The 20,918-nt window shown below is 43.4% G+C and overlaps 4 protein-coding genes across 4 annotated transcripts; 2 read left to right on the top strand and 2 right to left on the bottom strand.

Moving 5' to 3' along the window:
• Positions 1 to 1,007: 1,007 nt before the first annotated feature.
• Positions 1,008 to 5,576, bottom strand: trmu (tRNA 5-methylaminomethyl-2-thiouridylate methyltransferase). The gene is made up of 11 exons (XM_070992101.1): positions 5,372 to 5,576; positions 5,025 to 5,190; positions 4,621 to 4,727; positions 4,358 to 4,480; positions 4,088 to 4,260; positions 3,918 to 3,971; positions 3,739 to 3,805; positions 3,496 to 3,596; positions 3,180 to 3,324; positions 3,011 to 3,093; positions 1,008 to 2,901 (listed from the first exon to the last, which is right to left on the bottom strand). The coding sequence occupies exons 1-11, from the start codon at positions 5,451 to 5,453 to the stop codon at positions 2,752 to 2,754; spliced, it is 1,251 nt and encodes a 416-aa protein (XP_070848202.1). The 5' UTR covers positions 5,454 to 5,576; the 3' UTR covers positions 1,008 to 2,751.
• Positions 5,577 to 5,622: 46 nt separating this feature from the next.
• On the top strand, positions 5,623 to 8,088 carry srr (serine racemase). The gene is made up of 7 exons (XM_070992104.1): positions 5,623 to 5,708; positions 6,081 to 6,258; positions 6,344 to 6,525; positions 6,606 to 6,736; positions 6,885 to 7,033; positions 7,113 to 7,202; positions 7,367 to 8,088. The coding sequence occupies exons 2-7, from the start codon at positions 6,081 to 6,083 to the stop codon at positions 7,630 to 7,632; spliced, it is 996 nt and encodes a 331-aa protein (XP_070848205.1). The 5' UTR covers positions 5,623 to 5,708; the 3' UTR covers positions 7,633 to 8,088.
• tprkb (Tp53rk binding protein) lies at positions 6,793 to 9,481 on the bottom strand. Its single transcript, XM_070992105.1, has 4 exons — positions 9,250 to 9,481; positions 8,979 to 9,101; positions 8,660 to 8,836; positions 6,793 to 8,430 (listed from the first exon to the last, which is right to left on the bottom strand). The coding sequence occupies exons 1-4, from the start codon at positions 9,388 to 9,390 to the stop codon at positions 8,344 to 8,346; spliced, it is 528 nt and encodes a 175-aa protein (XP_070848206.1). The 5' UTR covers positions 9,391 to 9,481; the 3' UTR covers positions 6,793 to 8,343.
• A 211-nt stretch (positions 9,482 to 9,692) lies between these two features.
• Positions 9,693 to 13,227, top strand: alg10 (ALG10 alpha-1,2-mannosyltransferase). The gene is made up of 3 exons (XM_070992588.1): positions 9,693 to 10,038; positions 10,706 to 10,903; positions 10,988 to 13,227. The coding sequence occupies exons 1-3, from the start codon at positions 9,874 to 9,876 to the stop codon at positions 12,047 to 12,049; spliced, it is 1,425 nt and encodes a 474-aa protein (XP_070848689.1). The 5' UTR covers positions 9,693 to 9,873; the 3' UTR covers positions 12,050 to 13,227.
• The last annotated feature ends 7,691 nt before the right edge of the window (positions 13,228 to 20,918 follow it).

The following is a 20,918-nucleotide window of genomic DNA, read 5'->3' as shown; positions in this document are numbered from 1 at the left end:
CCTCCTCCTCCTCCTCCTCCTCTCCTCCTCAGAGGCTTATTTCCATAAACCTGCTGTGTTCTCCCTTTGGGACGCTTTCACAGGGGGGCTTTTTTTTCTCATGGAGATTGAGGAAGTGGTCCTGACCGGGTGACCAATGCGCGCAAGTGCATTGTTATTACAATAGAGTGAGAGTCGGGTAAAATTCCTAATGAGTGTCTGAGCGTCGCTCCCTTACAGCTTGGGTTTGTTGAAGTGGCTGTGAGCAGTGATGGTGCGTTGAAAAACATAACAATTAACTGAATACAGTACAGTTTTTGACCTTTAAGTCACAAAACTCCCATCAGCTGCCACTCATCTGTAAGTAGTTAGATTCTTATTCTAATAAGTTTTCAGCAAACCTTACCAATGTTAGAGCTTTATAGACCAAATGATCAGTGAGTCGCTGCACTGCAATAGTTTCAGGATAACATCTCAGAATATAAGCATGGCTCCTTCTGGATACGCTTGGAAAACTAATAGTGGAAAATATGAGCTAAGCCTTTAAAATGCATCTATTTTTCTCTCTTTTCGTTTTTGGAACTTTTATTTTCACTTTAAAAAAAGCCACAAACGCTCTTTATTTTTTGCTTTAGGTGTTGTTTGAGCCTTTATGTTCTCTGGATTCTTGTAACATTTGTCTTCTTCCCTCTAAAAAAAAAGCCCAATTTTGAGCTGACATGATGACTAACAAGGAAACCAAAAACTAAAATGTGTTCTGGACAAGCTGATGAACTTAAATTGGCATAATTAAGCTCTGTCGTGACTGTCATTGGGATTCCTTGGGATATCCACTCTGATGTTTGTGCCAAACAATGCTGTCTGCAGAATAACAGGTTCACCTTGGAGGTTAATGTTGTATCGTAGCGCCCCCGTGTGGACCAATGGCTGTAGGACAAACACAGCACGACTCAATGCCGCATTTTTCTTAAGTATATCTTGACTCTGGACAGATAATTAGGGCCTACAGGCCAACGAAAACCAAGACAAAACATCACTTATTAGGTTTATTTACTCATTCGTCAAAGTATTTACAGTTTGTAGTTATGGAAGGATTCACGTTTCATGACCTACGACAATAAAGAGAAAAGGCACTTCAAATGTTCTTACAGGGTTTTTTAAAACATTTTTTCCCCAAAAAACAGAATAACAGTATATAACAGCTGAGTAATAAAAGGTTTAACAGTTAAACTGTCTTTTCAATTATTTACAACAATAGAACCAACTGGCACATTGCGATTGTTTGTCTGGGTACGTTTTTAGGAAATAATGTCTCCTTTGTTTAACGTAAACAGGCTTTTGAACATCATTTTTCCTTCGAGGAGAAAACATGTGACTCCTCTGGACGTCGTGCTTTGAGAAATGAAATGAATACCTTGGTACTTAAGTAGAAACAAACAGTCACACATTAACACTGATCACCAGTGTAGGTTTGCAGTTGGCACAGACGCGGCATGAACATGGCTGACAGTAAGGACAGGAGGGAGATTCATGGAAAACATGAGCGGCCTTAGAGACGGCAGGAAATGACAACTTAGAATCCCATTATATTGAATAAACATGACAAAATCAGAGTCTCTTTCACTGGTGGTCTCTGTGGTGGACGTGAGAAGATAACCCTGCTGGCTTAGAGTCAAATCCCACCAGACCCTCCAAGCATGGCTTTATTTCACAGTCATAATTATTTCCACAGCTACAGCGAATGCCATACGAGTCACAGTTTTAGCGTGAGTGGTCATTTTTCAATTTCCCTGCAAAATATATAAAAATGAAGATGTGATTTTAGCTGGAGTCCGTAAACAATCATGTTCCCTCACGAGCGGAGAACATGATTTGTAGGCTGGGGCATCGCTGTAGCACCACAATGCCTCATATGTCATGAAGAAGCTGTAAGCTGCAGCTCCTGCAAACATGCACGCTGCGCTTGAACATTATTACAACTTCAATAATATTTTGATATTTCGCTGAATTTTGCAGCTCTATGCCTCCAGTTCCTCGGGTCAGTAAAAGGTTTCTCACTTATACAGAATACAGAAAAACAGCATGAAAGGGCTCAGACTACCAGCGTCCTTGAAAAACAGCCCTTCTTCCACTGAGAAAATGAAAACACTCCAAACAAAAGTTTGGATTGTTTCCAATCTACTGAGACGTTTCAGAGCTGAATACTTTGTAAAAAAGACAAACTTTGATTTTCTTCTCTGGTGTGATAAAAACATCCGCTGTTTCTTAAAGTATGTGATATCCAACAGGCTTTTGCCTTAAATAATCTGAAGTCGAGGTGCAGGTCGTCTTAGCGATGCATAGCGAACAGTAACAGCAGAAACAGACACACTGTGCCTGATGTGGATCGCTGTAGATCTGTTTAGTGATGTTAGAAAAAGTGAATAGTCAGAAAAGCTTTTCAAAATAAGGTTTCTGCTACTTAGTAAATCAGCGTCTTACCATCTAATGTCCAATTAAAACACTTTGGCCTGAATGCAGATGGTTTATCTGAGCAGCTGGCAGATAACCTCATACAGTAGTATCGACACACAAATACTAAAAACAGTACAGAAATCAACCCTTTTCTCCTTGTGGGACCAATGCTGTTGATACGTTAAAAACAATCAGCTTCTAACAGCCTCACACGTGGCCCTTTGAACAGGCACTACGCCACGAAGCCCTGTCTAACAGACAGCTTATTTCACTAACAGGATGCTCCGCCATTTCCAGCAGCCGGGCTGTGAGCTCCTCTCAGCTGCCTGGTTCAGGGGTCTGCTGCTCCTTGTGCTGCAAGGCCGCCTGCATCCGATCCCTGCCCTGCTGGAGCGTGTGTTCACTGGGCCCCAGCTGGACGATCTTCCCGCTACCCAGACACTCGTCTCCTTTGTAGAGCACCGCAAACTGGGAGAGGAATGGAAGAAAAGACACAGTTACACTCTTACAGGAAGAGCTGTGTAGGTTTAAGTATGCAGTTACACTGATTCTGTAACACAGGTGTGTGAGCAGTCACCTGTCCAGGTGTCAGAGCTCTGACTGGCCGAGAGAGTGAGATCCACACAGAGCCGTTCATGTTCAGCGTCACTGTGCAGGGAACTGGAAAGCACAAAGAAAGCTATATTTTCCTCCTTAGTAAATAATACATTATTCATCAGTGTGCAGACGCCGATGACATCACTCACTGAGCGGCATCTGGTGGATGAAGCGGAAATGACACTCCATCATCTGGGTCCTGGCGAGTTCAGGAGGTGGGTCAACCGTTATCCAGTGGAAGCGGTCGGTCCGCACCGTGTCGCGGAAAAGAGCCGGGTGATTGGTAGCTGGAGCCTGACTCACGAGGAATGTAAAGGATAAAGGAGAAGCAAATATTGGTGATGTTTCAAACTAAGGCTACACCTTAAAAAAGCTAAATCAATGTAAATGCAAATTGCTCTTAGCAAAAACATTAATCATGAGATGTGAGAGGAGGAGATAGAAGACAAAAACAGACTTTCTCACCACAAACACATCTCCAGTAGTGATGTCTTTGTCCACCACAAACAAGGCCTCTCTCTGGCCCCCAATCCTCGCCCGCTGGCCCAGCGTCAGAGTGAACCAGCCTGGACAGACGGGGACACAAAATGAAAAGAAAAGGGACAGGAAGTCATTCAGAGGACGCATACCATTAGATTCTGTGTGTGTGATAATGTCGTAGTGACACACCAGTTCTTCATTTTGCCAGAGAGCCAGTTACAAACACACCTTTGTGTGTTCCCACCACAGACCCGTCCTCAATAGAGACAAAGTTCCCTGGTTTAGGTTCCAGATACTGGAAACAGAAGAAAGCAGAAATGGGTTACATGTATATTTTCATACACCAAATAAAGAAAGAAAACAAGTCAAATGAGCCAAATGATGTGGAACAAATGCTCAATTCTAACCTCCAATATAAAGTTTTCAAAGTTTCTCTCTCCAATGAAGCAGATGCCCATGCTCTGAAAGGCATACAAACACAAACAACTCAATATTTATGCTCTCCTGATGGAGTATCAACATGACTGAAATGTTTTTCTTTATGAATTCATGTGTGTGTGTGTGTGTGTGTGGCTACCTCCTTCCTCTGCAGCACATGGTGAAACCCTGCCTCAGCAGCAATCTTTTTAACAAAGTCTTTGGTGAGTCCGGCCAGTGGGAACAGGGATTGTCGCAGGGCATCCTGGGAAATCTGACTGAGGAAGAAGGTTTGGTCTTTGAGGAGATCCGCTGCTTTGTGCAACCTCACCGCTGAGGAGGAGGAAACAGAGCGTTAAGACAGTCTGAGCGTCTGACCTCAGAGCTCGCGCTGCGGTGCAACTTCACTGCCAGTGAGTCAAGCTCTTACGATTTCGAATCTCAAATCGGTTTCTGAAGAGGGTGGTGCGCTGCGGCGTGTGCGGCTGCTGGAAAACCTCTTCGTCTTCCAGCGAGGTCCTGGCGTAGTGGCCTGTTGCCATGGCATCAGCACCTTCATCAACAACAGCAAAACGCAAATTAAAAGTGTTATTGAACGGGACACTTGTGTCGTGTTCCAGTTCAAAAAGGAAACAGGTTAAACAGATATTAAGCGGCTTAGCGTATGTGTACGACCACATTATGATCACATACCCAGAGTGTTGATGGCATACTTGTAGAAATGGTTGAATTTGATGTGCTTGTTGCAAAGTATGTCCGGATTCGGTGTCCTGCCCTTCTCATATTCCTTCAACAGATTACTAAAAGGAGCAAAAGACAAACAATGCATGCACTTTAAAGAGTTATTGAACCAAAAGACAATTATGATCGGGGCTGCAACTGACGATTACTTTCATTGTTGATTGAATCCGTAGATTATTCTCTCAATGAATTGATTAGCTGTTTGGTCTATAAAATGTCAGAAAATGGTGAAACGTAGAGATCAGAGAGTCATAGAGGAGTAAAGAAGAATATTCACATTTAAGAAGCTGAAATCAGAGAATATTGACCAGTTATCAACATAGTTGGAAATCAATGTGTTAGGCAGCCACAAATACCTGAAAACTTCGTGCCAGTACTCTTTGACATAGGACACTTGATGGAAGGGGATGTCCAGGATCTGACACACTCTGTAGGCGTCCTCACAGTCTTTCTCTGTGCTGCACACTCCGCTCTCATCCAGCGAGTCCCAGTTCTTCATAAAAACTCCTGTGACACTGTAGCCTTCACACGGAGGACACAAAAACAAGCCTGTGTCATTAGGCTAGCACATTTGACAGCAGAAGCAGGGTATTTGTTGTCATTTATAATTAAAAATTAGGTGCTTCCTTGTTCAGGTGGAGCATAATGAAGTCAGCTCAGGTGTGTTTCTGTGTATTTGTCAGACTTTACAGGTTTTTCTCACCTCTTCTCTTCAGTAACAGCGCCGCCACAGAGCTGTCCACGCCGCCAGACATGGCGCACACGACGTGTCTCATGAAACCCATGTTTTCAAAGGACACTCCTTTCTACTAATGTTATTTTTCTTACATAGCTAATTGACAGACGTTAGCTAACCGTTCTTCCCTGCCGTTTGCGGGCGCTGCCATGTTTGCGGTCCGTTGAATAATAGCGTCCGACTCGAAACGCGTTGCATTTTGGAACGACGGTGCTGGCGAGAGCCGCAAAGACTGTAACACAGTAAACATCACGGGGCCGTCACACTTTAAAGTGACTGAAAAAATAAACAAACAGATTATAAGGTTAGTGGGAAATAAGCCTAATACGTATAACATGTCTTTATGGTTAACTGAACGACTCTTGTTAAAAGTAGGATCTGAAAGTCGACGTTCATGAGCTGTTCTTAATAAATCTGTAAGCGTACGAGGACTGCTCACATGTCCAGCATCAGCAGACCAGCTAGAAATATCTTTACCAGTGATTTTTAAATAATAGCTCACTAATATTATTCGATATTTGTACAGAAGATGTGTCCAGGCCAGATGTGAAATCCTATAAGAATAATAATATCTAAAACTGCACTAGTAATTGAAAAAATATGACTTACACACATTTTTGTTATTGTTGCTGTGTTGAATGTATTCCTGACATTAAACTCTGTGTTTCTGTCACAGATGGGTGAGGTGTCTGCAGATGCCGTCACCCTGGATCTGCTGAGAGACGCCAGGGAGACAGTGAGAAACAGCCCATTGGGTGTCATCAACACTCCCATGATCCCCTGGTGCCAGACAACGCTGCCCCTCAACATCCGCTGCAACATCCACATCAAACTGGAGAACATGCAGAGGACCGGTACGAGGAAACACTTTGATTCACTGCACACAGCCACACCTGTGATGGCTCATCACTGAAGAGCTGTCTTACATTTAACTGACAGGGTCGTTTAAGATCAGAGGAGTGGCCAATCAGTTTGCCAGGAGGCAGAAGGGGGGTCATTTTGTCACCATGTCTGCTGGGAACTATGGGAAGTCTTTCGCGTACGCCTCCAAACACTATGGTTCAAAGGGGAAGGTGGTGATGCCAGAAACTGCCCCAGCGTCCAGATCCATCCTCATACAGGTCAGAGGTCATCTGCTGTGTGACTGATGTTACAGTATGTGGTTATATGTGGTAATAAAAGTGTCACTCTGATCCTCAAGAGTTTCGGGGTGGAGGTGGAGCGAGTTCCCACCTCCTGTCTGATGAATGTGGTGAATCGCTGCGTTCAGGAGGACAGCATGACCTTCCTGCACTCCTATGATGACCTGGATCTGATAGCAGGACACGCCAGGTACACTGAGGGCTGATGGTGGATGACTCAAAATCCATCATTCCAACAACTGTTTTGATACACTGTAGTCATTTATTGTTCTTTAGAGGTTTATTACAATGCATTTGAAAAGTACCAGTATTTAAGCCGAACATGTGTGTGCCTGCAGTCTTGGTATGGAGGTGCTGGAGGTGATGCCCAAGCCGGATGTGGTGGTGGTGTGCTGTGGTGGAGGGGGGCTGCTGGCTGGTGTGGCTGCTGCCATCAAACTGTCGGGCTGCCATAAGACCAGAATCTACGGTGTGGAACCAGAAGGAGGTAAGAGGAGCAGAGCAGCTGCTGCACACACAGACGAGCAGCTCAGTGAACTCGAACTTGTCCTTCTGTTTGAGCTCAGCCTGCACCATGTACAAGAGCTTCATTGAGAAGAAGCCAGTGGGCATGGACACCAAAAGCATCGCCTCAGGACTTGCTCCACCTTTTGCAGGTATTATTAAAGCTGTTTCTGTCCATCTTTCTCTTTGTGGCTGTAAATTAAGACTTTTGTTGGTCTGTTCATCACCTATTCGACAAAAGTATTGTTGTTTTTCAGGTCAAACATCACTGCTGTTCCTGCTGTAATCTGGATCTCTCTTTCTCTTTGCGCCACAGGCACCCTGCCCTTCGAGTTGTGTCAGCGTTATGTGGAGGGGATCGTCCTTATAAACGACGAGGAGATCAAGGCTGCCGTGTCCACCCTCTACGGGTCCGGACTCGTGGTGGAGCCGTCGGGCTCCGCCGCGTTCGCTGCCATCATTAACGACAAGATACCCGAGCTGGAGGGGAAGAACGTGGTGTGCATCCTCAGCGGAGGCAACGTCGGCAAAGATGAGCTCGCCAACTTCCCTGACTGCCAAACAAACACGACTAAAATGTGACTTTTCTTCTCTGCCAATATGCAATTTGGTTTTACTTGTTGTCTCCTGATCGTGTAACATGCTGTGAAGATGAAAACCAGTTGGACAAACAAAACAATTTCAGTGCCTCTTTCAAGGTGACTTAAAAGAACAAAGCGGAAACGTTTCAGACAACCAGCACATTTAATATTCTCGTCTTCTTGGGCTGACAGCAACAATGACTCTTTCATGTCACTGTTGTGGCTGCAGATATAGTCTTCTGCTTTTTTGGCCCAGAGCGCTTTGGATTCATTATTCACAGATTTCTGGCAGGGGACCAGCTTTACATCACTGTCCCCTGCTGTCAAAAACCTCAGAGCTCACCTTCAACTTTCAGGAAGAAAAACAACTGAAAAAGGTTCAGAGGAAAGAAGGAGAAGCATGAAAAGTTGCTGCGGGAATGCAAGATGATATTAAATAAAGTGAAATGATTCCTCCACTGCCTCTCAGACTTTTTCCACATCTGTCAGAGTCTAACACTTCCAAAGAAAATGCAAGCAGGGGAAAAGACAGGTGAAGTCCTTTAGCTTGAGGTTCATAATATGACTTATATATAACAGTTTCAGTTTGCATGGAGTGCACAATGTTTGCAGTTTTGAGGGGGTGGAAAAACACCTCATGTGAAGAAAGGCAGCTGTCTTTTTTTTTTTTTCTTGAAAAAAAAAAGTCCCGTTTTGGTCCTTCCTGTCGCAGCTACATGACATCTTTGGTGGCCATCCTGCATACAACTGCGTCCAGCAGAGACCCACACTTCTCCTCCTGGGGAGTGACTTTATACAGCTGAAAAAAAGGAGAAAAAGGGCTCAGACGAACAGGAATGCTCATGAAATCTTATCGAGTAGAAGCAAAGATGTCCAGTATCTAAAAATGTCCTCTTTCACTAATAGCACTTCCACTCAGTTAATGAGGAGTATATACAGTGTGTGCACATGTCCTAGATTTGACTAAATTATTTGTCAACAGATGCCCATGCAAGTTGTGATTATAAAGGAAAGCAGAGATGGAGAACCTTTCTGATTTGTGCCTGGTCTGACAGCGAGGACACGTCGTCCACCGGGACCTGCCGTCCGTTCACCCTGGCTGTGATGTCTGACAGAAGCTGAGACTCATCTTCGTTGTGAACCAGGACCACCATTACAGAGTCATCACCATCAGAGATCCCAAACCTTTTAAAAGCCTCTGAGATCTGTCATAGGGAGGACATACATGAAATAGGACATTTCCATTTTTTAGATATCTGATAGAGAAGAGAGCAAAGGCTGAAAGCAACATACATCAAGAAATGAACAGTGATATAAAGAAAAGGAAGTTAGGTTTTGGTTGCTTACATTATTAGTAGGTGATAGGTTGAAGATTATTTCTGAGTATAAACTTCTTGTCTTCATTTTCCCAATTTTCTGTAAGTTAACAGCCTTGTTGGCAGCGACCAGCACTTGGAAAGAATTCACCAACTAAATGAAAAAGAAAGCAATTGTCGAGACATTTGTTCTGTGTGGAAAGTCATACTATTGTTAGCTAATGGATACACATAAGAACTAATGAACTAAAGTGCACAAAACTTTGATTAAACATTGCTAAAGCTCACTGAAAGTATCTCACCATCGTTGGGTTGATCAAGGCACCTTGTATTTTACCCGCCATGGCACTCTGTCTCAACTCTGCGGCATTTTTAACCTCCTTGAAAAGCATTTGAGTCACTCTTTGGTCGGGAAAAAGCTCTAATTTGTGAGTTAAATGCATGCTGAACAATTGTTTGACGAACTATTAAGAAATCACGATTAACCGCGCCTAACGTGAACGCCTGCACATGGGGGAACCATAACACGGTGACACCGCTTAGGAGCAACGTTCCTCTTTAAGGAAACAGTTCCCCAGAAGCAAGAAAACGGAACCTTAAAGCTTTAGCATTTAAAAGATATAATACGTGTAATTATGGTGATTATTACTTGCTAGAAATATGATGGTAAACTACATAACGCAACCTAGGAATGAATAAAAATTGTTTCTGTACCGACACGAGCATGTTTCTGAAACGGACCGCCAGCTGTCAAAAATAAAAACTCTTCCGTTTATCGAAACAGCACCGAGTGCAGCCAGTTTCTATCAACACTGAGATCTTTCAGTGGTTTTCACACACGAATCTAATCGTTATGCGGTTCACACAACACTATTACAGCTAGCTTTGAACCGCACTTACGTTTACACCGGATTTCGTCATCAAACATGGAGAAATTTGAAGGCTACATCTTCACTGCTCTCTGCAGCACCAACTTTTTGATATCCTGCTTGCTGTTCTCCAGAGTCACTCGGGAGCAAAGGGAGCCGTACATGGACGAGATTTTTCATATACCACAAGCTCAGAAATACTGCCATGGAAAATTCAACGAGGTGGGTGCTTTCTGAAAGTCGCGCTAGCCATGAAATGTCTCATTGTTTAGGGGATTAAGGTTAGCTAACAGCGGAGCTCCTGTTGTTGAAAGTGATGCTGCAGCGTGGAGACCTTTTAATCTCCGTGTCAAACATACAGAAAGGCATTAATGGAGGTTTATCTGCCAACAAGTACTGTAACGTACACGCCGGCCAGCTTTATCAAGCACAGTGCAGACTGTAGGAAAGAGGAGATTAAAGGATCTTCATCGGTTATTTCATTTCATTTATTTTTCAAATTCCAAGTCAGTTACTCTTTACTTACTTTTATTTTCACATAATGCACCATGTAAGTTGTCCTACCTTTCGTGTATAGCACGAAATTCAGCATCACAGACTTTAATAACAAAATTTAAAGGGCCCCTCCAGTGTTTTAGTATTTTAATTAAGTTGGGAGTGTTTAGTGCAGAATGGAACCAAGTAGATCCTCCATTTCCCATGATGCAACTTGATAGTGTCTTCTGTTTGACCCCCGTCTGGTGAACACCGATGTCTTTCCAACTCCATGTCCCCAGTTTGTGATGCAGACTTTCTGTTGCAAACTTGTCTCCAAGCCCAGAACAGTATAACTCGGATGACATCGCTATGACATCATCAGGGTTGATTTAATTTTTCGATCCTTGTGCAGTGGGACCCAATGATCACCACCCTCCCAGGCCTTTACCTCGTCTCTGTGGGGGTCATCAAGCCCGTGGTGTGGCTCGCTGACCTGACCGGTGCGGTGGTGTGTTCCACCGCCATGCTGCGCTTCGTCAACCTTCTGTTCAACTGTGGCAACCTTTACCTGCTGTACCTGCTCATCTGTAAACTGCACCTTAGGGAGAAGGTATTCCCAAACAATGATTACAATTGCACGTGAGTGAACTTGTCATTTCCGTCTTTTCTGATATCACGTTTCCTGTCTTTCCAGACACGAACAACCTCACGCCGAGTCCTCTCAGCGCTGTCTCTGTCCACCTTCCCCGTGCTCTACTTCTTCAACTTCCTCTACTACACCGACGCCGGGTCTACTTTCTTCATCCTCTTCACCTACCTCATGATGCTGTATGGCTGCCACAAGGCGTCGGCGTTCCTCGGTGTCTGCTCCGTGTTCTTCCGCCAGACCAACATCATCTGGGTGGCCTTCTGCGTGGGCACGTTGGTGGCCGCCAAAATGGACGAGGCCTGGAGGGTGGAGCACACGAAAAAGAGGGATGAGAAGTCTCCTCCGTCCCAGGTCCCTCTGTCGTTCAGCGGAGCTAAGAAGGTGATGCTTTTCACGCTCGAGTTCCTCACCTCGCCCAGTCACGTGAAGGCAGTGCTGCTGGTGGCCTGGCCGTACGCGGTGGTCGGTGTCGGTTTCCTGGTGTTCGTGGTGCTGAATGATGGGATAGTGGTGGGTGACAGGACGAGCCACGAGGCCTGCCTCAACTTCCCCCAGCTCTTCTATTTCTTTTCCTTCGCCCTCTTCTTCTCCCTCCCCGTCTCGCTGTGTTACTACCGCGTCCTTCGCTTCCTGCAGGCTCTGAAAAGACAGCCGTTGTTCTTCCTCTTCGTCACTGGCGTCTCCTTGCTGCTGGTGTGGAAGTTCACCTTCGTCCACAGGTACCTCCTGGCAGATAACCGCCACTTTCCCTTCTACGTCTGGAAGAGGCTCTTCCAGCAGCACGAGCTGGTGCGCTTCCTCCTCGTCCCAGCGTACGTGTTCGCGGGGTGGAATTTTCTGGACTCCTTCAAGTCGCGCTCACTGTTCTGGACTTTGGCGTTCCTGGTGTGCCTCCTGGCTGCCACGGTGCCCCAGAAGCTGCTGGAGTTCAGGTACTTCATCGTTCCCTACCTGATGTACCGCCTGCACATGCCTCTCCCCTCTCTTCCCAGACTCATTGTGGAGTTTCTTCTGTACACAGCGGTCAATGCTGCCACGCTTTACATCTTCATCAGTAAGACCTTCCGCTGGCCAGACAGCACAGCCACACAGAGGTTCATGTGGTGAACAGAAGACAGAAGGGAAGTTCAGGAGTTCCCAGACTGAAAACAGCACGTCAGCATCGAAAGATTTGCCCAGAGGACCACGGCATCTCAGAAAGCAAAGAAAAGCCTCCCAGAAACAGACATATTTTCAACATTTTTGTACAGTGTAACCAAACGGTGTTCGGTGTCGTCTGTCGGGATTGACTGAAAATCCAAAACCTTTTGATCTTCAGTTTGATGTTGAAATTTTTCAGGATCAAGTTTTGCTGCGTTCTGGCTTCAAACGCTGCAACAGGGCTGTAGATTTACTGTGAATCAGTTGTGAAAATGTAAAAATTCTTACAGCTTTTGGCGTAGACAATGCAGTATCAGTGTTGTAAAATCAGTGGTACCGGTCTGAATTCTAACGGTCCGTTTCGATGAGCGTTTACTGTATATAAAAGCTGTTTGCTGATTCGTCTCCAGGGTGGAAAAATAATCTTTTACTTTTGACATTTTCTGCAGGTGGACGAGCCGCTTGCGACGAACTGCTTTGTACTTTAAGTGTAAATAGTGTGTGCAGTTCAGTGAACGGACTGCTGGTGACAGTGCGAGCTGTAAATGTGATTTAAAGAGACCAAAAAAATGACAGCCATATTGTAAACTTGAGGATTTTTATCGTCTGGGATGTTTTTGTAACGACTGAGATTTTTGCTTTTTGATGGACTCGTTTGACCCGCACGCAACTTTAGAATTATGGGGCTAAATTGAAGATTTTTTTTCACTTTGACCAAGCCATAAAGATCCCCTGGAGGTGATTCAGAAATGTGTTCGCTCATTGTTAATTTAAATGTTTTTTCGTTTGTCTTTATGTTTTCGCACTCTGTGGTTTCACTGTAATGGATGATGTCGTCTTTCCTGCTGCGTTTTTCCCCCTTTCTGTCAGCCGTTTTCGCTGTGCCTGATGTGTGTTTATTTCAGTTATTTTTCTATGTAGATACATACTTTGATAAGATTTAGTAACAAAGCTGACTTTGTATGACAAACAAATCATTTCTGATTCCAGATGTCTTTCATCACAAAGGCCCTTTTCTGTATCAGTCTGCCTCTGCGTCTGTGTTTACTCCTTCGTCTGGTGCTTATGTTCCACATTTAATGTCCAGTCAGCTCTTTTCTGCTCCTCTGCTTGTGTATACCTTTGAATAAAATGACTCTTGCGATATCACATCTCAGGTTTATTTCTAGAGCGTATGAAGTACTGGTTTGTTTGACTAAAACTAGCAATACTCCTCTAAAAATACTCTGAAATTCAAGATTTCACTGATTAAAACACAAGTACGAACAGCAAAAATGTACTTAAAGTAAAAGTACCTGCAGGACTGAACCGTCCTTTGCAGAGTAAAGTTTTACTGAAATATTATTAATGCTGGTGGAGGTGGAGCACGGCCAGAATCAGTCACTAGGAGGCGCTGTAAGACAAAGCTGCACCTTCCTATGAACTGGGCAAGCGCTTCAGCATGAAATGAATCAGTCAAACTGCTTCTAAGTTCAACAGTGTACCTCTAAGTGATGCTTTCACCGCTGTAACACAGAAGCCCTTCACGCCTGTTTAAAACCAAACTAAATGTTGAGTGTGGCACCGGCCCTGGAGACACTTCTGCTTTCATACTGTTCAAATTACCAGCCACTTTCAGCTCTTAACGAACGCCAGCGCTTTCAGACGAAATGAAGTCACAGCTCGACAAAGACAAACAAAGAATGAACCCAGGCAGCCGGATTTGATTAGCAGGATCTGTAGCAGGATTCTACTGTACATAATGATGATCATAAAACCTATTGATCGCTCTGCTGCTGATAGTAATTCAGAGTAGTCTTCTTTACTTTGAGTGAAAGCAAAAGACAGAAAAAAGAAAACAATGATTGCTCTCCATCTCATTTCACCACTACCCTCTAATTACACCGAGCAGTGTGGGGCCAGCTCGCAGGAGAGACTTTAATAAAGTCAAACTGGGATCATTATTCAAATGTTGATTACACTATTCATACACTGGTGTGAAGGAGATGCGGTGTTGGCGGCTTTGCAGGAGTGTGTTCATACACGGTATGTCATTTGTTGTATTCTGGCTCTGACTAAACGCCCCTGGCTCTCTCTTTCCCTTTTCACTGTCTCATTGATTTTCACTTTGGGGCTGATGAAAGGACAGATTAGACTTCTATCATTACTGTGTTCTGCCATTTGGAAAATTACAGCCTGAGTGAGAGGCGCTGCTGTCACTTGTAAATTTGTTTTATTTCACGATGCAGTTGTACTTTGTCCTTGGATAATGCAGAATATGTGATTACTGCACTCATTGCAGTTTGAGGAAAACTGGTAAAACTGGTTGCCCTCCCACTGGTACCCCAGTTAGAGAGTTAAACTGATTGGGCCTCAGTGTAAGGAAGTTTTTTAATGACAGAACTTTTGAGGAATCAGAAAACATATTTGAGGAGTAAACAATTTCACACTCAACTCAAAGTGGAAACACAATTATCACTCAAAAATGATGCCAAAATAAGTTTTAAATCTCTTATCACTAATGCTGCATTCATCAGCATTAGTTCAAGTTATCGTAGTCACGAGCTTCCAACATCTATTCACTGTTTTGCTGGAGCTAACAAGACATGCATCAGCGGTGTTACTGAAGAAAAAAGACCAAAGCAGCATCTAAGCAGACCAAATTGAGATTTGCAGGCTTTCCTTTTTTTTTTTTTTTTGTTTATTTAGCATTCTGCAGCTGACCAGCTTATGAGCCAGCTAGCATGCAAAATGATGTCACCAGTGGATATTTGGTAGGTTGTGCAGGGCAAGATGTGTTTTTGTGCGTTAGATAAGAAGGAGACATTAGCAGGAAAGTTTAAAGGGGTAGAGCAAAAAATTAGCTTGTGCACACACTTCTGTTTTAGCTACACTGGATGTCTTTTCAAACAGGTTTATGTGGTCCACATGTAGGCCTCCAGTTTGTGTGGTCATTAATTCTGGGCTGCATGGAAAATGTGTATGAAGTTTAACATATGCATAACTCAGTGGTGGACTTTCACTTTCAGATTTGCAGATTTTAGCTTTGATTTGTTGTGCACATAACTTGTCAGTAATAAACTTTCACATAAGAGGTGCTATGCTAATTACTGCTCCTATAAAAGATATGTTTCTTTCCCCTTTCTCTCCTTTACGCAGCCTCTGTGCATATGTGCACATAAACACACATCATGCACATTAAAAACTTTCCTCACAGACTTGAATTTGTGTAAACATCAGAGGCTCTGAGCAATTCATCTGAAAAGAGGCTTCAAGAAATGAGTTTTCTGGAGCCAAAGGTGAGGAGAGGACAATGATGAAAGTCACTGAGATGGATCTGTTTTTAAAATGTTTTCATGGTTACTTAATCATTCTCTGAGGTTACATAAAAGTTGCAGGAGCAGAAATCATTTGGATGAGAGAGGACAGAGGGGGAGGCGATGAGGAGGAGGAGGAGGAGGAGGAAACAGGTACGATATGACAGCGCGGTAAGAATTCCACAACAGAAGAGGTGACTGACTTTAATTACTGCTGCTGCAGTTCAGTTTCAAATGAAAAAACAGACTCAGAAGTGTTTGTGCCATCGTGGCACTTGTATAACAGACTGCATTGTTTTTTCGTGCCCACGCCTACAAATAACTTTCTTGCTCACCAAAAGATGAAAAGTTAATTATGCATAAAGACACTATGATACTGAAAGACTCCGAGATGTTTGCTGTGCAACAATTCGTGAAGATCCAAGTCAGAAGTTCGTGATTTCATTCCATAAAGGTTATTTGGTAACTGTCTTCTTTTGCTTAAACAGTGCACCAGATTCTGTGCAATATACATCAAAATCAAATCAAGTATTTGACCCGGTCAAACTTAAACAACAGAAAATGGGAAGTCTTTGCTCCTTCAGACTGGAAGCACTTAAATAAACAGATGCAGCAACTTGATGATTCACTGCGAGAAGCTTCTCTGAGCTCTTTTCAGCAAAACTGACACCAAGTGTGTGCAGGCCTGCTGTTAAATGTCAATGAGATGTGTGCTGGATAATGGAGACGTACAGGCAATATGGGACACAATTGCACATTAAAGCAAAAGCACATTAGCATAAGCAGCTACTGACTGCAGCTCTTTGGGACAAATCTGAGTCGAACTGAACCGTCTCCTTCATTTTCTCTCAGTTTATTCGAGTGGGAGAAGCAATAGGTTGCCTTTAACTGTCAGTGACATTATTCAAAGGCAAGGCACATGCCATTCCTGCTAATTATCATCACCCCTACAGTGGGTGGCTACAACAGAGACCTTTTCATCCTCCATTCTGTCTCCTCAGCTGAGAGTACAGGGGTCCTGCTTGTTAGAGCTCAGAATAAATGTCTCTCTTTAATAAGAAGTCGTGATCATCTCAAGACCTCTTCGCAGTATTATTTCTCCAGTGAGAGCAGTCAGTCAAGTTTTCAAAAAAGCTCTTTAAATTCATTTGCTGCGATGCAAAAATTGGCTTCTACAAATAAGATAAATAGAAATTTGCTCGCAATAAACAAATTAATTTGCTAATTGGAGTTAGCAATCATGACTTGACACTCGATGCTTGTGTAAAAAAATCTGTGTAACTACATGCAAAGCAGGAATTCTGCATCTTAAGACCTCATTGGGAGGGTCTTAGTATGGCGGTATATCACCTTATAAATGCATTAGTAAACATTTGCATATTTGCACCCCCAGCAGACATGGAGCAACATCACCATTCATTTGGAGTCGTCTTTCTGGCCGCCTGGCACATGTTTTGGTCTCCACCTCCTCCTGGCTAATGTCTGGCCCGTTAGGTGCTAAATGCTCCACAATGTTCACCAACTCGTTGGCAGCGTTTCTGTCAGATGTGCAGTCCCGTCAGATCGTGTGCAGTGGGATGTGGGCCACAAAATCAAAACAATGAGCTGTAAATGCTAAAATGTTCCACAGAGCTGAGGGGAACTACAGTGGGGTGATAATTCCCTGTGGGTTCATCACTTTGATCACTTCTTTTCCATTGTTCATATAAAAATCTTCGTCTTGTTTCAAGAACTTTCTATAATCAAGTGTCATTTTTCTTGATATGAGTGCGATGATCTGCCTGAAATCCAACAAAATGTCATGTCTGCTGACTCATGAGTGTATTGTCAGTGTCTTTAAGTTAAAGAATAAAACAATATTTGCTTATATCTTGCCTGTTTTTAAGTTTGTTTATTAGCATTTCTAACTGGTAAATCATAAGTTAAATCATTACCAGTTTGATAGTTGAGTTGAAACTCTTCTTGGAGGAACCATCCAAAAGGTTTTATGACCTTTGTGAATGTTTTAGTGTCATGTTGGCAGGTGACCTCGGTGGCAGATGGGACTAACTATTGGGACTACTTCCTGTAAGCACTTGTTGGATTTTTCCTCACGCCAGTTATAACTTTAACTTTGAATTTACAAATCATTACTTACTTCTCTCTGTGAGTCCGAGAGGAGCGACAGAAACCCAACAAAGAGTGCATGAACGTGTGGAGTCAGCAGTGGTGTCATCGCTGTCAGATGACTCGAACTCCACCCGTCACTGTGCATCAGTCAGCTTCCTACACACACACGTCCACATGTCAGCACACATACATGTATTCACATGTACGGGTAGGCGTTCACACTGTCAGACCAGAGAGCAGGAACACAACGCAACAGAAATTCACCAGTTTCCCCAATGAGCCATTACAGTGAGCCTTTTTCTCGCACACACAGAAGCTTACAGATGCTCCTCACACCCCGCACATCTGCCTCCTGTCCCCCTGCATAATGCATCGGCTGCTGAGGTGGAAACACACTGTCACACACGCGCACTTACGAACAGTTAGAGCCACACGGAAACCCTCAGCTGTGATGCATAATACATCAAGCCAGGTTAGCGGGGACGAGTGGCCTCATATGTACTGCTAATTGAGACAAAGGCGAGGCTGCTGTGTGTGCAAGTGTGTGTCTACTGATTAAACACAGCGAGCACAATAAAAACCATTCATCAGCTGAGTGGCCAAGCTGGTGTTTTGTCTCACTCAGCCTTGTTGGTGTTTGTGGACTATAATGAAGAAGCACGTGGTTGGAGCTCTGTCTGGGTGTTTAATTTGGCTCGTCTCATCACATCACAGAGCTCCCTCCGCCTTCCAGAGAGCCCTTTTGGTCCCACTATATTGAGATCACAACTTAATGATCCCACAATCTTGAGGTATCAAATTTTGGCTTCTCGAGATCACTGCTTCATTATCTCATTGTGTAATCATGATTCACAGGACGTTTTTTTTTTTTAAATGTATTTTCACAGTGAATTGTTTTCTCCAGTTTGCGACTTAATGAGGCTGTCTTCTGCCGGTATCACACCCTCAGCGAAGTAAACACAGAGCAGGGAGGCGAGGAAACAGATGGCGAAGCAGACGGCGCTGTATGTTACCATGACACTGGAGCTGCTGTGGAGGCGCGTCAAAATAACTTTATTCTACAAGTCTCGCAGTAGCAACAGGCGTGGGATATGTTGGAGTGACATGATAGTGTTTGTCAAGTTATCTGTGTGAAGTATGAATCAATCAAACAGTAGGACGAAGTCAAGCAGAACCGTACCACATGTGGTGGAAACATGGCACTTTGAGCTAAATGCTAACAACAGCATGCTAATGTTTTGCATGTTCATCGTTATAGTTTAGCAGCTAGCTATCATTTGCTGATTAGCCCTAAACACTAAGTAAAGGTGAAGCTGATGGGAATGTTTTTGCATGATGTCATCAGGGTCTTCTCTGATTATGTCATCAGGGTTACCTCGGTTTGGGCTTAGAGACTGGAATTTTTTTAACAGAAGTCTTCCTTACAATCAAATGGGATTTTGCGCAGCAGGGAGGGTCAAATCAAAGACACTGCTGGGTTGCGTTGTGGGAAATGTAGGGTCCAGAGTGAAGATTGGCCCAAACCAGGGACTAAAAGTCAGGATATCTGAGCGTCTGTTTGAGCATTCTGCCATGAAGATGAAAGTTAAAGTAGAATAAAAAAAATGTAACACGAAGAAAAGGAAAATAAAAAAGCTGAACAAGATGTAACTCTCACCTCTGCTTTTCATAAAAATAGAAATCTCATTGGAACATTACATACTGCATGCTGTAAAACCACCTTTGCATGTTACACAGTGGGCTCAGGAGACGTGATCCTGAACACACCGGCCATGTGCCAACTCCTGGCACCTGTAAAGAAAACAATTACAGCACATGAAGAAAGTGTTCTATTTATATAAGAACGGTGGGAGTTCAGTGGGCGGAGTGGCCAAAACATGTGTTTTGCTTTATTAATGGCACACAGTAATTATGCAACCTGCCCACATTCAGCTCACTAGCATGCTGTCTGTAAAAGCTTGATGGGCAACGTGAGTGAGACACTTTGAGGTGTCCTGATGCCACCCTCAGGTCCAGAAAATGCACCTCTGCACTAACTGTTGCACCAATCACCTGAGTTTCTTTCTGTTTTTTTTAATTCCTGGGGAATATTCAAATGAGATCCAACTTTAGCTCCGTCTCCGTTGCAGGTTGCTAAGCTACAGCCTGTGTCAGGAAGTGACAAGCGAACATAATTACGACCCTGGTTGACAGACACCGACCACAGTGTTCATTAGGCTTACTCGAGCATTAAGACATCAAGTCTTTTTAAAGGGAAAAAGCCCTCACACGACCTTTTGTATCAGCTAATTACCACATGATTATTCAGATGAATAAGGATTTAAACAATTAGGGAGCAAAGGAATTATTTCTTGTTTCCTTACAGTATGGATTTTATTATCTAAAGGCTGAGAATTGTTTTCTGTCTGGTTGAGTTGTTATTTATCTATTTATTGCATTTACTCATTAGCATTTTTGGACATGAAATCACATTCAATTACATTATACAGTTAAATCAGACACATGAATAAATTCCTAAAAATAAATAAATTGATTGATTGAATATGTCTTCGATGCTGCTCATTTCAGCGTCATCCCTCTGTGTCGTATGTGTGTTTTTGTGCACGGAGCATGTAGCTGTGTTTGTCCTCACAGTGTCAGGAAACACTCTCTCTCCCTCTGCTGCCGTCGCATTGGATCTTGATTGACAGTGATATTAGCACCTTTCCCCTCTCTGCCTCTCTCTTTGCCCTTCAATCAATCCATCCATCTCCTCCCTTTCCCTTGAGGGACGCTGGGAAAATAAAGCTATTTAAAGCAACCTGAGGCATGCACAAGGCAGAAAGTCACAAATCGCCTCATGCATGACAAACACCCAAAGCATACAGTGAGATAAAATCATCATACAGCTCTCCCGTGTAAATCGTACAAATTCTAAATGTAGCCGACGATTGTGGCAGAGAGCTGTAGCTTAAGGTGCTGTTTTGACAAAGTATGGATAAATTAAACCTTGAATTCAAGTTTGTCAGTGACATGTCAATGCACGCATCTTTCCCCCTAAAACTGGCCGGCTAGTGTGTGTTTTAATATTCTGACGTGGCCAGCAAAGAGCTGTAAAGGTCAAACTGGTGGCCACAATGAAGAGCAAATAATCCCAAATGCCAAAAAGCAATGAGAGAAGGAGATGAACACAAAATATATTTTAAAAAGCTGTTAACTTGATTTTTTTTTTTTTTTAATTATTATTTTTGCAAATTGACTGGATTTGGCTTTTCTTAGTTAACCATCTGCTTTAGTTTCTGGTAAATTTCGCCTCAGGTGTTCAGCTGGACCACCAGTATATGGAACCGACGATACACAAGCCACCTTTGTTGGTTTTTTCTTCTGTGCTGCTCTAACTGGTTTGAAGTGGGGCTCAGCTGGAAAAAAGGCGCCTTCACTTGCTTCTGTGC

This window comes from Chaetodon trifascialis, chromosome 22 (genome assembly GCF_039877785.1).
Source record: "Chaetodon trifascialis isolate fChaTrf1 chromosome 22, fChaTrf1.hap1, whole genome shotgun sequence".
NCBI classification, from domain to species: Eukaryota; Metazoa; Chordata; class Actinopteri; order Chaetodontiformes; family Chaetodontidae; genus Chaetodon; species Chaetodon trifascialis.
This window is presented reverse-complemented; position numbering and strand designations above follow the sequence as displayed.

What these genes read in the sequence shown, in the direction of transcription:
- trmu (XM_070992101.1), bottom strand. Translation starts at nt 5,453, where the DNA reads ATGGGTTTCATGAGACACGTCGTGTGCGCCATGTCTGGCGGCGTGGAC. An exon ending in GCTGTTACTGAAGAGAAGAG is followed by an intron (nt 5,191 to 5,371) that starts GTGAGAAAAACC and finishes CTCCGTGTGAAG; the next exon opens with GCTACAGTGTCACAGGAGTT. An exon ending in CATCCACCAGATGCCGCTCA is followed by an intron (nt 3,094 to 3,179) that starts GTGAGTGATGTC and finishes TGTGCTTTCCAG; the next exon opens with TTCCCTGCACAGTGACGCTG.
- srr (XM_070992104.1), top strand. Translation starts at nt 6,081, where the DNA reads ATGGGTGAGGTGTCTGCAGATGCCGTCACCCTGGATCTGCTGAGAGAC. An exon ending in GGAGAACATGCAGAGGACCG is followed by an intron (nt 6,259 to 6,343) that starts GTACGAGGAAAC and finishes TTTAACTGACAG; the next exon opens with GGTCGTTTAAGATCAGAGGA. An exon ending in ACTTGCTCCACCTTTTGCAG is followed by an intron (nt 7,203 to 7,366) that starts GTATTATTAAAG and finishes TTTGCGCCACAG; the next exon opens with GCACCCTGCCCTTCGAGTTG.
- tprkb (XM_070992105.1), bottom strand. Translation starts at nt 9,390, where the DNA reads ATGCATTTAACTCACAAATTAGAGCTTTTTCCCGACCAAAGAGTGACT. An exon ending in ACCTATCACCTACTAATAAT is followed by an intron (nt 8,837 to 8,978) that starts GTAAGCAACCAA and finishes TCCCTATGACAG; the next exon opens with ATCTCAGAGGCTTTTAAAAG. An exon ending in ACCAGGCACAAATCAGAAAG is followed by an intron (nt 8,431 to 8,659) that starts GTTCTCCATCTC and finishes CCTTTTTTTCAG; the next exon opens with CTGTATAAAGTCACTCCCCA.
- alg10 (XM_070992588.1), top strand. Translation starts at nt 9,874, where the DNA reads ATGGAGAAATTTGAAGGCTACATCTTCACTGCTCTCTGCAGCACCAAC. An exon ending in GCCATGGAAAATTCAACGAG is followed by an intron (nt 10,039 to 10,705) that starts GTGGGTGCTTTC and finishes ATCCTTGTGCAG; the next exon opens with TGGGACCCAATGATCACCAC. An exon ending in AACTGCACCTTAGGGAGAAG is followed by an intron (nt 10,904 to 10,987) that starts GTATTCCCAAAC and finishes CTGTCTTTCCAG; the next exon opens with ACACGAACAACCTCACGCCG.